Source organism: Hemiscyllium ocellatum, chromosome 7, assembly GCF_020745735.1.
Source record: "Hemiscyllium ocellatum isolate sHemOce1 chromosome 7, sHemOce1.pat.X.cur, whole genome shotgun sequence".
Classification (NCBI taxonomy): Eukaryota; Metazoa; Chordata; class Chondrichthyes; order Orectolobiformes; family Hemiscylliidae; genus Hemiscyllium; species Hemiscyllium ocellatum.
The window spans coordinates 838,280-852,480 of NC_083407.1; the positions used below are offsets into that span (position 1 = coordinate 838,280).

Here is a 14,201-nt window from a genome sequence, read left to right on the forward strand (position 1 = left end):
GATCTGCCCCCCCCCCCCCCCCCCCCCACACCAACCTTACTAGTTTAAATCCTCCCGAATAGCTCTAGCAAATCTCCCTGCCAGTATATTAGTCCCCTTCCAATTTAGGTGCAATCCGTCTTTCTTGTACAGGTCACTTCTACCCCAAAAGAGATTCCAATGATCCAAAAATGTGAATCCTTCTTCCATACACCAGCTCCTCAGCCATGCGTTCATCTGCTCTATCCTCCTACCCTGTCCTCACTAGCTTGTAGCACTGGGAGTAATCCAGACATTACTACCCTCCTTTTTAAATTTCTGCCTAACTCTCTGTAATCTCCCTTCAGAATCTCAACCTTTTCCCTTCCAATGTCGTTGGTTCCAATGTGGACAATGACCTCCTGCTGGCCCCTCTGCCCCGTGAGAACATTCTGCCCCCTCTCTGAGACATCCTTGATCCTGGCACCAGGGAAACAACACACCATTCTGATTTTTTTCTGCTGGTCACAGAAACGTCTGTCTGTACCTTGGACTATAGAATCCCCTAACACTGTTGATGGTCTTGGAAGCCGACATACTCCTAGTTGCATTAGAGCCAGTCTCAACACCAGAAACTAGGCTGTTCATGTTACATTCCCCTGAGAATCCATCACCCCCTACATTTTCCAGAACAGTATACCTGTTTGAAATGGGTATATCCACAATAGACTCCTGCCCTAGGTGCCTACCTCTTAGCCTTCCTGGAGTTAACCCTTCTATGTGACTGTATCTGAGACTTGTCCCCCTTCCTATAACTGCCATCCATCACATACTGCTGCTATTGCAAATTCCTCATCACTTCTATCTGTCTCTCCAACCGATCCACTCCTTATGATAGGATTCGCATCCAACAGCATTTATGGCAGATATACTCTCTTAAACTCTCTTTAAACTCACACATCTGACAAGAAGTACATATGACTGCAAAGACTTGTAGCAGGATTGTTGTTATGGGTGTCTTCAACATTCCCAGTATCAATTGGAATCTCCTTAGTGCACTTGGTTTGGATGGAGCCGTTTTCTCAGGTGTGCCCAGGAGTGAGTATGTAGACAGGCCAATGAGGAGAGAGGTCATTTCGGATTTGGTGCTCGGCAATGAGCCAGGACAGGTTTCAGATCTTGCGATGGGAAGACGCTTTGGTGACAGTGACCACAACTGCCTCAGATTTACCATAGCCTTGGTAAGGGAAAGGAGCTGTTACCAAGGGAGGATATTTAATTGGGGAAAAGGAAACGTTGCCGCTATCAGACAGGAGTTGGGATGTACAGGCTGGGAGCAATTGGTCCACATTAAAAGCACAGCAGACATGTGGAGACTGTTTAAGGAGCAGTTGTTGCGAGTGATGCACAAATTTGTTTCTCTGAGACAGGTAAGAAGGGGTAAGGTTAAGAAACCTTGGATAATGAGAACAGAGGAGCTTCTCATCAAAAGGAAGAAGGCAGATTACATAAGGTGGAGAAAGCAAGGATCTAGCGCAGCTTTAGAGGATTACAGGTTTGCTAGAAAGGAGCTTAGAAATGGATTGAGGAGAGCCAGGAGAGGGCACGATAAAGGCTTGGCCGGAAGGATTAGGGAGAACCCAAAGGCATTTTACTCATACGTGAGGAATAAGAGAATGATCAGGGAGAAGGTAGGGCGTCAGGGATAACGTAGGGAACTTGTGCATGGAATCTGAGCAGATAGGGGAAGTCCTAAATGAGTTTTTTTACTTCAGTTTTCATCAAGGAAAGGGAACTTGTTATAAATGAAAACTTAGCTGGGATACACTCTTGACCAGATCAAGATTGATGAAGTTGACGCAGTGGAAATTTTGGCAAACATTAAGATTGCTAAGTCCCCAGGGCCAGATCAGATTTATCCGAGGCTGCTCCGGGAAGCGAGAAAGGAAGTTGCTAAGCCGCTGGCAAAGATCTTTGCTTCCTCACTCTCCACGGGAGTTCGTACCAGAGGATTGGAAGGAGGCAAATGCTGTTCCTCTGTTCAAGAAGGGTAATAGGGAAATCCCTGGCAATTACAGACCAGTTAGTCGTACGTCTGTGGTCAGCAAGGTTTTGGAAAGAATTCTGAGGGATAGGATTTATGACTATTTGGAAACGCATAGGGTGATTAAAGGTAGTCAGCATGGCTTTGTGAGGGGTTGGTCATGCCTCACTAATCTTACTGAGTTCTTTGAGGAGCTGACAAGACAGGTGGACGAAGGTCGAGCAGTGGATGTGGTGTATATGGACTTCAGCAAGGCATTTCATAAGGTTCCCCATGGTAGGCTCATTCATAGGTGAGGGCTGCCGAGAAGGGTAAGTTTTCCCACTTAAAATGGAACTTACCTGGGGAGTCGGGCCTCCATTTTTACAGCGCCGTGAGTAGAGAAGGAGGAGTGAAGTGAGGACTGCTGGGAAGGTAAGGGCTTAATTTATATTTGGGCTGTGGCTAAACCCGAGATACTACACGTGTAATATCTCCCTCCCACACCCCCCCCCCCCCCCCCCCCCCCCCACCCCCACCCCCACCCCCACCTAACTGGAAGAAAAAGACTCTGTAAGGTAAGGCTTTTATTTTTTTCTTCATCTTTCTTTTTCATGTATTTAAGTGCATTGTTTGTTTTTAGTTAGTTCATATAAAGCTAAGCTTACAATGGCAGGGGACCCCAGACCAGTAGCCTGTGCCTCTTGCTTGATGTGGGAGCTCAGACATGTATCTAACGTTCCTGACTCTTACATTTGCAAGGAATGTGTCCAGCTGCTGCTCTTTGACCACATGACAGCTGTGGAGCTGCGGATGGACTCACTGTGGAGCATCCGAGATGCTGAGGAGGTCGTGGGTAGCACGTTTAGTGAACTGGTCACACCACAGACTAGAATTGCTGAGGGAGACAGTGAATGGGTGACCAAAAGACAGAAAAAGAGTAGTAAGGCAGTGTAGCTATCCCCTGCGTCATCTCCCTCCAAGACAGGTATATTGTTTTGGATACTGTTGGGGAAGATGGCTCACCAGGGGAGGGCAGCAGTTGTCAGGTATCGTTATGGTATCGTGTTCAGAAGGGCAGGAAAAAGACTCGTAGGGCCACAGTCATAGGGGATTCTATTGTGAGGGGAGTAGATAACGGTTCTGTGGCCGAAAACAGGACTCCCGGGTGGTATGTTGCCTCCAAGGTGCTCGGGTCAGGGATGTCACCGATCAGCTGAAGAACATTCTAAAAGGGGGAGAGTAAACAGCCAGTTGTCTTGGCACCAACGATATAAGTAGAAAATGAGATGAAGTCTTGAAAGAAGAATTCAAGGAGCTAGGAGAGAAGTTAAAGAGGAGGATCTCAAAGACAGGGACCTCGGGATTACTCCCAGTGCCATGTGGTAGCCAGGGTAGAAATGAAACACTAGGCAGGATGAACAAGTGGCTTGAGAGATGGTGTAGGAGAGAGGGGTTCAGATTTGTTGGACATTGGGACCGGTTCAGGGAAAGGTGGGACTATTACAAAATGGATGGTCTACATCTGAACCAGACTAAAACCAATGTGCTCATGGGAGTTTTTGCTACTGTTGTTGGGGAGGTTTTAAACTAATGTGGCAGAAGAGAACCAGAAGAGAAGACAAGTAGGTAGCGAGGTGGAGACTGGAGACTGTAAGGATCATGAAGATAGCATTAATAAAGAGAAGAGTAGGCAGAGAGCAGATGAGTGCAAAAGAACTGGGGGCCTGAAATGTATCTACTTTAATGTAAGGAGTATAGTGCGTAAGGCAGATGAACTTAGGGCTTGGATTGGTGCCTGGGACTATGATGTTATTGCAATCACAGAGACTTGGTTGAAGGAAGGGCATGATGATTGGCAATTAAATGTTCCAGGATATCGATGCTTCAGACAGGACAGGGAGGGAAGTAAAAGGGGGCGGGGTGGAGTTTCATTGCTGACAGGATTCTTGGCAGTGTGGAGGAACAGAGGGATCTTGGTGTTCAAGTACATGGATCCCTCAAAGTTGCCACCAAAGTGGATAGGGTTGTTAAGAAAGCTGTTGGTGTTTTGGCTTTCATTGACGGGGGGGGTCGAGTTTAAGAGCTGTGAGGTTTTGCTACAGCTCTACAAAAGACCCTGGTGAGACCACACTTGGAATATTGTGTCCAGTTCTGGTCACCCTATTATAGAAAATATACGGAGGCTTTGGAGAGAGTGCAAAGAAGGTTTACCAGGATATGCCTGGACTGGAGAACTTGTCTTATGAAGAGAAGTTGAATAAGCTTGGACTTTTCTCTCTGGAGAGAATGAGAAAGAGAGGTGTCTTGATTGAGGTAAACAAGGTAATGTGAGACATGGATAGAGTCAATAGCCAGAGACTTTTCCCCAGGGCAGGACTGACTGGCATGAGGGGTCATAGTTTTAAGATATTAGGAGGAAGGTATAGAGGGGACATAAGAGTTAGGTTGTGAATGCATGGATTGCATTGCCAGCAGTGGTGGTGGAAACAGAGTCATTAGGGACATTTAAATGACTCTGGACATGCACATGGATAGCAGTGAGTTGAGGGCTGTGTAGGTTATTTTACATTAGGAATAATCCTCAGCACAAGTTTGTGGACCAAAGAGCCTGGTCTGTGCTATACTTTTCTATGTTGTATGTCCTATGAATTTCTGGATTAACTGTGTAGTGTTAATACCACATGCTTCTCTAGCTGTTTTTATTTCAGATCTCCAAATTCTGCAGATTTCCTTCTCTGAAGGACATTAGTGAACGAGATGGTTCTTTGCATCAATTGTCAGTGATTTCAGGGTCATTATTAGACTAGATGTGGAAGAAATGGAGTTCTGAAAGCTTGCAATTTCAAATAAACCTGTTGGACTATAACCTGGTATCCAGATTAGAGTGGTGCTGGAAAAGCACAGCAGTTCAGGAGCAATAATTCCTGATGAAGGGCTTTTGCCTGAAACGTCGATTTTCCTGCTCCTCGGATGCTGCCTGATCTGCTGTGCTTTTCCAGCACCACTCTAATCTGGACTCTAGTTTCCAGCATCTGCAGTCATTCTTTTTACCTAGTTGACCATAACCTGGTATTGTTTCATTTTTGACCTTGTCCACCCCAGTCTCTTCAAAACGTGAACAAATTACAGCAAACAGTGGAGAAGTAACTGAAGCAGCCCTGCCAAGGATCATGAAGAAAGTTGGAGGTGAGGGTTGTACATCTGTCACTGTCTCTTTAAGACGTGAGGACCCTGCGCCTTTAAATCCCGGGCAGCAGTTTGCGCACGCGTGGTACGGCCCTTATAGCGCGTGCGCACTAGGTCCCGCCCTCTCTGCTCTCAAGATGGTGAGTGTCCCTGGAAGTAGATCCCGGGCCCGGGCCGCAATCCGCCTCCATCCGGACTCTCCGGGAACCATCGGCTGCCGCACAGCTCCCGGGGGTCCGCCTTACACCTCCCGCTAATCGGGGAGTCGGTTATGGAGTGAAGGGGTCAGGGTATGGGGAGGATCTGGGGCCTAGCGCGGGCTCCGGGGCTGTGCTCTGATCCGCGGTGTTTATCTTCCAGGCCAAGCGGACCAAGAAGGTGGGCATCGTGGGCAAGTACGGGACCCGGTACGGAGCGTCCCTCCGCAAGATGGTGAAGAAGATCGAGATCAGCCAGCACGCCAAGTACACCTGCTCGTTCTGCGGCAAGGTCCGGGGGCGGGGGAGAGAGGGAGGGGGCGGGGGGCTGGGGGAGGGGGGGGTGAGGGAGGGGGCTGGGGGCGGGGGGGGGTGAGGGAGGAGGGGGCTGGGGGAGGAGGGAGGGGGAGAGGGAGAGGACCCCCCAGTGACACCCCGTGATCCCCCCCCCCCCCCCCCCCCCCGCGGTGTGTGGTGTTATGGGGGGAGTATTACCATGAAGAGAGGGCTGGCTGACTGGCGAGAAGCAGATAGCGGGGATTAGTGAGTACCAGCTGAGAATGTGCTGCTGGTTCAGGGGCAGCATCCAGGGAGCAGGGGGATCGACGCTTCAGGCCAGAGCCCTTCATCAGGAATGAGGAGAGTGTGTACAGCAGGCTGAGATAAAAGGTAGGGAGGAGGGACTAGGGGGAGGGGCGTTGGAGATGGGATAGGTGGAAGGAGGTCAAGGTGAGGGTGATAGGCCGGAGTGGGGTGGGGGCGGAGAGGTCAGGAAGAAGATTGCAGGTTAGGAGGGCGGTGCTGAGTTCGAGGGAATCGACTGAGACAAGGTGGGGGGAGGGGAAATGAGGAAACTGGAGAAATCTGAGTTCCTCCCTTGTGGTTGGAGGGTTCCCAGGCGGAAGATGAGGCGCTCCTCCCCCAACCGTCGTGTAGTTGTGTTCTGCTGGTGGAGGAGTCCAAGGACCTGCATGTCCTCGGTGGAGTGGGAGGGAGAGTTAAAGTGTTGAGCCACGGGGTGGTTGGGTTGGTTGGTCCGGGCGTCCCTGAGGTGTTCTCTGAAGCATTCCGCAAGTAAGCGGCCCGTCTCCTCTATATTGGGGAGACGGGCCGCCTACTTGCAGAATCCACTCACATCATCTATTGCATCCGCTGCACCCGATGTGGCCTCCTCTATATTGGGGAGACAGGCCGCCTACTTGCAGAACACTTCAGGGAACACCTCTGGGACGCCCGGACAAACCAACCCAACCACCCCGTGGCTCAACACTTTAACTCTCCCTCCCACTGCACCAAAGACATGCAGGTCCTTGGACTCCTCCATCACCAGAACATAACAACACGACGGCTGGAGGAGGAGCGCCTCATCTTCCGCCTGGGAACCCTCCAACCACAAGGGATGAACTCAGATTTCTCCAGTTTCCTCATTTCCCCTCCCCCCACCTTGTCTCAGTCGATTCCCTTAAACTCAGCACCGCCCTCCTAACCTGCAATTTTCTTCCTGACCTCTCCGCCCCCACCCCACTCCGGCCTATCACCCTCACCTTGACCTCCTTCCACCTATCACATCTCCATCGCCCCTCCCCCAAGTCCCTCCTCCCTACCTTTTATCTTAGCCTGCCTGGCACCCTCTCCTCATTCCTGATGAAGGGCCCTGGCCCGAAACGTCGAATTTCCTATTCCTTGGATGCTGCCTGACCTGCTGTGCTTTAACCAGCAACACATTTTCAGCTGTGATCTCCAGCATCTGCAGACCTCACTTTTTACCCATAAATGAGTACAATCAGTAACCAATGGTGTGCCTCAGGGATCACTTAGGACCACAATTATGTACAATTTATATCGATGAATTGGAATTGGGGACCACGTGTACTGTGTCAAAATTTGTCAATGATACGAAGATGAGTGGCAGAGCAAAGTGCAGAGGGCTGTGAAACTTTGCAAAGGAACATAGGTACATTGAGTAAATGGGCAAAGGTCTGGCAGATGGAATACAATGTTAGTAAATATGAAGTCATTCATTTTGGCCAGAGTAACAGTAAAATAGATTATTATTTGAATCACAGAATGTTGGTCTGCAGGTACAATAAGTAATTAGGAAGGCAAATGGAATGCTAAAGGGGTTGAGTTTAAAGGCTGAGAGGTAATGTTACAGCTGTACAGGGTGCTGGTGAGGCCACACCTTGAGTACTGTGTGCAGATTTTGTCTCCTTAAGAAAGGATGTACTGGCACTAGAGGTGGTGCAGAGGAGGTGCACTCAGTTGATTCCAGAGTTGAGGGCATTGGCTTATGGGGAGAGGCTGAGTAGATTGGGATTATATTCCTTGGAATTCAGAAGAATGAGGGAGGATCCTATTGGAACATTTAAAGTTAATGAAGGGAATCAATAAAATAGAATGTTTCCACAGGTAGGTGAAACTAGGACAAGAGGGCATGGCCTCGAGATTAGAGGAAGCAGGTTTAGACCTGAACTGCAAAGGAACTTCTTCACCCAGAGGGTTAAAATCAACTAGGTAGAAACAAGGACTGCAGATGCTGGAAATCCGAGTCTAGATTAGAGTGGTGCTGGGAAAGCACAGCAGGTCAGGCAGCATCCGAGGAGCAAAAAAAATCGACGTTTCGGGCAAAAGCCCTTCATCAAGAATAGAGGCAGGGTGCCTGCAGAGTGTAATAAATGAATGGAAGCTGGGGAGAAAGTAGCATAGAGTACAATAGGTGAATGGGGGTGGGTGTAGAGGTGATAGGAGAGAGAGGAAGGTGGAATGGATAGGTGGAAAGGAAGATAGACAGGTCATGGGGATGGTGCTGAGCTGGAAGGTTGGAGCTGGGGTGAGGTGGGGGGGGAATGAGGAAACTGGTGAAGTCCACATTGATGCCCTGGGGTTGAAGTGTTCTGAGGCGGAAGATGAGGCGTTCTTCCTCCAGGCGTCTGGTGGTGAGGGAGCGGCGGTGAAGGAGGCCCAGGACCTTCATGTCCACGGCAGAGTGGGAGGGGGAGTTGAAATGTTGGGCCAGAAGGCGGTGTAGTTGATTGGTGCGTGTGTCTTGGAGATGTTCCCTAAAGCCCTCTGCTAGGAGGTGTCCAGTCTCCCCAATGTAGAGGAGACCGCATCGGGAGCAACGGATACAATAAATGACATTGGTAGATGTGCAGGTGAAACTTTGGATGTGGAATGCTCCTTTGGGGCCTTGGATGGAGGTGAGGGAGGAGGTGTGGGCGCAGGTTTTACAGTTCCTGTTTTGGCAAGGGGGGGTCAAAAGTGCGGCATATTTTTAAGGTGAGAAGAGAAAGTTTTTAAAAGTTGATAAGGGGCAGCCTTTTTACACTGTTATTTGTATGTGGAATGGGTATGGTGGATGCAGGTACAATGACAACATTTTAAAATATACTTGCATGAATAACAAAGGTTTACAGGAATGTGGGGCACATGCAGGCAAATGGGACTAGTTTAGTTTGGGAACATAATTAGCGTGGAACGAATGGTCTGGTTCCATGCTGAATGACTGTGCTTTTGAGCTCGATTGCATGATATTCCAGTTCTGATTGACCCCTATCTTGCTGCTTCAGACAAAGATGAAGAGGAGGGCTGTTGGCATCTGGCATTGTGGATCCTGTATGAAAACAGTAGCCGGAGGGGCTTGGGCCTACAAGTAAGTGAACAGTTCTCACTGGGGCAGGTTGGAAGGTGGAACACTGGGTTTGGTTGGGATTGGAAGCAGTGTTGTGCACAAACGGTGGAGAATTGGGACTTAGGCAATGACCTAGTATTGTTAACATTACACTATTTATTCACTGACCTAGGTTCAAATCCTGCCATGGCAAATGGTGAAATTTGAGTTAAATAAAAATCTGGAATTAAGAATCGAATGATGACCGTGAATCCATTGTCGATTGTTGTAAAAATGCGTGTAGTTCACTGGTGTCCTTTTAGCACAGGAAACTGCTGGTTCTTAGCAGGGCTGGCTGACATGTCACACCAGATCTACAGCAAAGTGGTTGCCCTCTAACTGCCCTCTGGGTAATTATTGCTGGGCAATAAATGCTTGCCCTGCCAGTGACATCACATCCTGTGAATGGATTTATTTTAAAAACTTAGCTGGTCCAGCATTTATTGGCGTGGGGAAGATGATGGTGATGAACAGTCTTCTTGACCCCAAAGACTACAGTGGTTCAAGAACACCTGCAGTACTATTAGGGAGACTTTGAGGAGGGGGTTACTTGCCATGGAATTCCACTCCCTGGCCTGCTTGTCTACACTTGTAAAAATTCATTCATTGGATTAGATATCACTAGCTAGGTCAGTATTATTTCTTTTCCCTAATAGCACAGATTTGCCAGACTAGGTATGGAGAGCGGATTTCCTGCCCTAAAGGATATTAGTGAACCAGACTGCCTTACAGTTATTAATGGTTATGTTGTCACTATTAGATGTTGAATTTTGGATTTTTTTTTCAATTCAAATACCACCAAATGCACCTTGGTCATCAGCTTTATACCATCGGGTTTTGGATTATTTACAGAGGAACTTTGATTATTCGAAGATCACGGGCAGGGGGTATTTCATTCAGTTAATGGAATTCTGGATAATTGAATGCTGAATATCATGGTTTAGTCAAGCATCAGGATCTTGCCAGAAAATCCAATATTGGGATAATCGAATGTCACATAAGTGAGGTTCCTCTGTATTCTGTTACCTCCATGCCAGTGCCTTCCCTTATATGGCTGGACCAGTTCAATTCCTTCTCATTAGTTAAATGTGGGATTGAGTAATAATAATGCCATTGAATGTCAAGGGCAAGAGTTAAATCATCCTTTATTGGAGATGGTTATTGTCTGGCACTTGTGTGGCTCTAATGTTACTTGGCACTTGTCAATCCAGCCTGGATATTACCTGTGTCTGTGGAGTGGCCGATGCTGAAGGAGTGCCATGTTGTCAGATTTGAGCAGTTAACATTACAGGTTGATGTCTCTTCAGGCATTCTTGCATCAACTCTCTCTCTCGCGTTGTCTTTCTCTCTGTCTCTCTCTCTCTCGCGTTGTCTTTCTCTCTCTCGCGTTGTCTTTCTCTCTCTCTCTCTCTCTCTCTCTCTCTCGCGTTGTCTTTCTCTCTCTCTCTCTCTCGCGTTGTCTTTCTCTCTCTCTCTCTCTCTCTCTCGCGTTGTCTTTCTCTCTCTCTCTCTCTCTCTCTCTCTTGCGTTGTCTTTCTCTCTCTCTCTCTCTCTCTCGCGTTGTCTTTCTCTTTCTCTCTCTCTCTCTCTCGCGCTGGCTCTCAGTTGATGTTGCTGCACCTGAATGTTCTTATTTCATTTTTCCAGCATCTGCAATTTTTTGCTTTGTTTCAAATGATCTGATCATTGCATTGAGTAAAAAGTGAGGTCTGCAGATGCTGGAGATCAAAGCTGAAAATGTGTTGCTGGTTAAAGCGCAGCAGGTCAGGCAGCATCCAAGGTACAGGAAATTCGACGTTTTGGGCATAAGCCCTTCATCAGGAATGAGGAAAGTGTGTCCAGCAGGCGCTCTTCCTCCAACCGTCATGTTGTTATGTTCTGGTGATGGAGGAGTCCAAGGACCTGCATGTCCTTGGTGGAGTGGGAGGGGGAGTTCCTAGACCTTTCCATTTCTATCTCTGGCGACCGAATCAACACAGACATCTACTATAAACCGACTGACTCCCACAGCTACCTAGACTACACCTCCTCCCACCCTGCCCCCTGTAAAAACACCATCCCATATTCCCAATTCCTTCGTCTCCGCCGCATCTGCTCCCAGGAGGACCAGTTCCAACACCATACAGCCCAGATGGCCTCCTTCTTCAAAGACTGCAGATTCCCCCCAGACGTGATCGATGATGCCCTCCACCGCATCTCCTCCACTTACTGCTCCTCCGCCCTTGAGCCCCGCCCCTCCAACTGCCACCAGGATAGAACCCCACTGGTTCTCACCTACCACCCCACCAACCTTCGTATACAGCATATCATCCGCCGTCATTTCCGCCATCTCCAAACGGACCCCACCACCAGGGACATATTTCCCTCCCCTCCCCTATCAGCGTTCTGAAAAGACCACACCCTCCATGACTCCCTCATCAGGTCCACACCCCCCACCAACCCAACCTCCACTCCCGGCACCTTCCCCTGCAACCGCAAGAAATGCAAAACTTGCGTCCACACCTCCTCCCTTACCTCTCTCCAAGGTCCAAGGGATCCTTCCACATCCGCCACAAATTCACCTGCACCTCCACACACATCATCTATTGCATCCGCTGCACCCGATGTGGCCTCCTCTATATTGGGGAGACAGGCCGCCTACTTGCAGAACGCTTCAGGGAACACCTCTGGGACGCCCGGACAAACCAACCCAACCACCCCGTGGCTCAACACTTCAACTCCCCCTCCCACTCCACCGAGGACATGCAGGTCCTTGGACTCCTCCATCGCCAGAACACAACATGACGGTTGGAGGAAGAGCGCCTCTTCTTCTGCCTGGGAACCCTCCAACCACAAGGAATGAACTCAGATTTCTCCAGTTTCCTCATTTCCCCTCCCCCCACCTTGTCTCAGTCGATTCCCTTGAACTCAGCACCGCCCTCCTAACCTGCAATCTTCTTCCTGACCTCTGCCCCCACCCCACTCCGGCCTATCACCCTCACCTTGACCTCCTTCCACCTATCACATCTCCACTGCCCCTCCCCCAAGTCCCTCCTCCCTACCTTTTATCTTAGCCTGCTGGACACACTTCCCTCATTCCTGATGAAGGGCTTATGCCCGAAACGTCGAATTTCCTGTTCCAGTGATCATTGCATTGGCCTTAAGCACCAAGAACAAAATAAATGTTGGCATTCAAGAGGGCGAGAAAACAAGGGCAGGGAGGTACTGCTGAGGCTGTGTACGGTTGTGGTCAGACTGCATTTGGAAAAGTGAGCAGCAGCCTGTGTCTAGGAAAGGATGTGCTGGTGTTTAAGGAGGTTTATAAGAATGAGCCCAGGAATGAAAGGCTTATCATTTGAGCAGCAGTTGAGGACATTCGGTGTCCTCAATAGGATTTAGAAGGGTGGGTGTGGCATCTGGTTGAAACTTGCAAGATACTGAGAGGCCTGGAAAGAGCGGACATAGAGAAAATGTTTCCATTAGTCAAAGACGCTGGGACCTGGGGCACAGCCTCGCAGTTAAGGAACATCCCTTTAGAGCTGTGGTGAGGAGGAATTTCTTCTGCCAGAATGTGGTGATTCTGTGGACCTCATTGCTGCAGAAGGCTGTGGAGACCAAGTTGTGAATGTATTTGAGACTGAGGCAGATATATTCTTGAATCGTAGGGGGATTAAAGGTTACAGGAAGAAGGCAGGAGAATGGGATGAGAACTGTATTAGCCATCATTGAATGGCCTCATTCTGTTTTTGTACCTTATGGTCTGTCTGGATTCTTCCTGAGCATATATTGTCTTTCTGAAGAACGACAATTTGTCGTGTAAATAAGCTTTTCTCCTTGAATTCAAAAGAGCAGAAGCTTCAAGATTTTTTTTTAACAACTCAAATTCTGTGCTACCAAATGACTGAATTAAGCTACTTATGTCTCCTATATGGCTGCACAGTGTTGCACTGGAAAAGCACAGTGAGTCAGGCAGCATCCGAGGAGCAGAAGAGTTGACATTTCAGGCCTTAGCCCTTCAGGAATTTGGGGGAGGGGAGAAGGAGCGTGGGGCCGGAGATAAATAGGTGGAGTGTGGGGCTCAGGGAAGGTAGCCTGGAAGGCGATAGATAGATGAAGTTGGGAGGAGGGGTGATGGTGATAGTTTGGAGTGGATAGGTAGGAACGAAGATGGGTAGGGAGGGCAGTGCTGAGTTGGAAGGTTGATTCTGGGCCGAGGTAGGGTGGGGTAGATGAGGAAACTGGTGAAATTGACATTGATGCTGCATGTGGTCGGAGGATCTAAGGCAGAAAATGAAGCGTTCTTCCTCCAGGCATCAGTGGCTAGGATTTGATGATTGAGGAGGCCCCCTCCCCACATTTCTTATGCCCAAAACATCAACTCTCCTTCTCTGATTCTGGATTAGTGGTGCTGGAAGAGCATAGCAGTTCAGGCAGCATCCGAGGAGCTCCTTCTCGGATGCTCCTGACCTGCCCCACACTTTCAACCCTGATCTGCAGTCCTTGCTTTCTCCTATATGGTGGTGATGTTTCAATCTCAATAGAAAATTCTAAGATCATGAAGGGTATTATAAAAGTGACAGCAGTTCCTTTTTACCAACTGTGTTGGCACTGTTTGCTGTTGTGATATGTTGGCTTACCTTGTTTTGCCAAGTGTGATCTGGCTCTGGTGTGTTTGTGGCAGTTTTACTCTGACAAACTCTTGTTTTTCCCCTTTTTTATCTCTGCCAGTACCACCTCGGCTGTTACAGTGAAGTCTGCAATTCGCCGACTGCGGGAGTTGAAGGATCAGTGAGCAGTGGCTGGGGAGTTTTGATCTTTTCCAGAGATGCATGTGTCAGCAGACTTGTTAATAAAAGTTTAAATGAAAAGGCACCACTGCTTATTAGTCAGTGATTGAACAGTAGCTGTGTTTTACCTGTTAACTGTTCATTTTGATGCGGTGATCTCCGAGGAGTCTGAATTTGATTTTACTGATATGAGAGGTAAAGCATTTTGACTGAGTTGGAGGAAAAGGCCTGTAGCTGTTTTAAGAGTAGCATTAAATAATTACTTCCAAATTGATTCCTACACTAAAGTTCCACTATTTTGTTATCACAGTTAAGAAAGATATCTTGCTGAAAGTGCAGCTATCTTGTTAATGTGATGAAGTTTTGAAGATTTTTTTTCTAGTGGTACTTAGAAATCT

At 48.3% G+C, this 14,201-nt stretch overlaps 1 protein-coding gene across 1 annotated transcript; it reads left to right on the forward strand.

Annotated features, from left to right (window-relative positions):
* Positions 1 to 5,509: 5,509 nt before the first annotated feature.
* On the forward strand, positions 5,510 to 13,888 carry rpl37a (ribosomal protein L37a; the record flags this gene model as incomplete). The annotated part of the gene is made up of 3 exons (XM_060827710.1): positions 5,510 to 5,659; positions 8,937 to 9,019; positions 13,745 to 13,888. Coding segments are annotated over 3 exons (297 nt in total), but the record flags the coding sequence as incomplete, so codon positions are not given.
* Between the last annotated feature and the right edge of the window lie 313 nt (positions 13,889 to 14,201).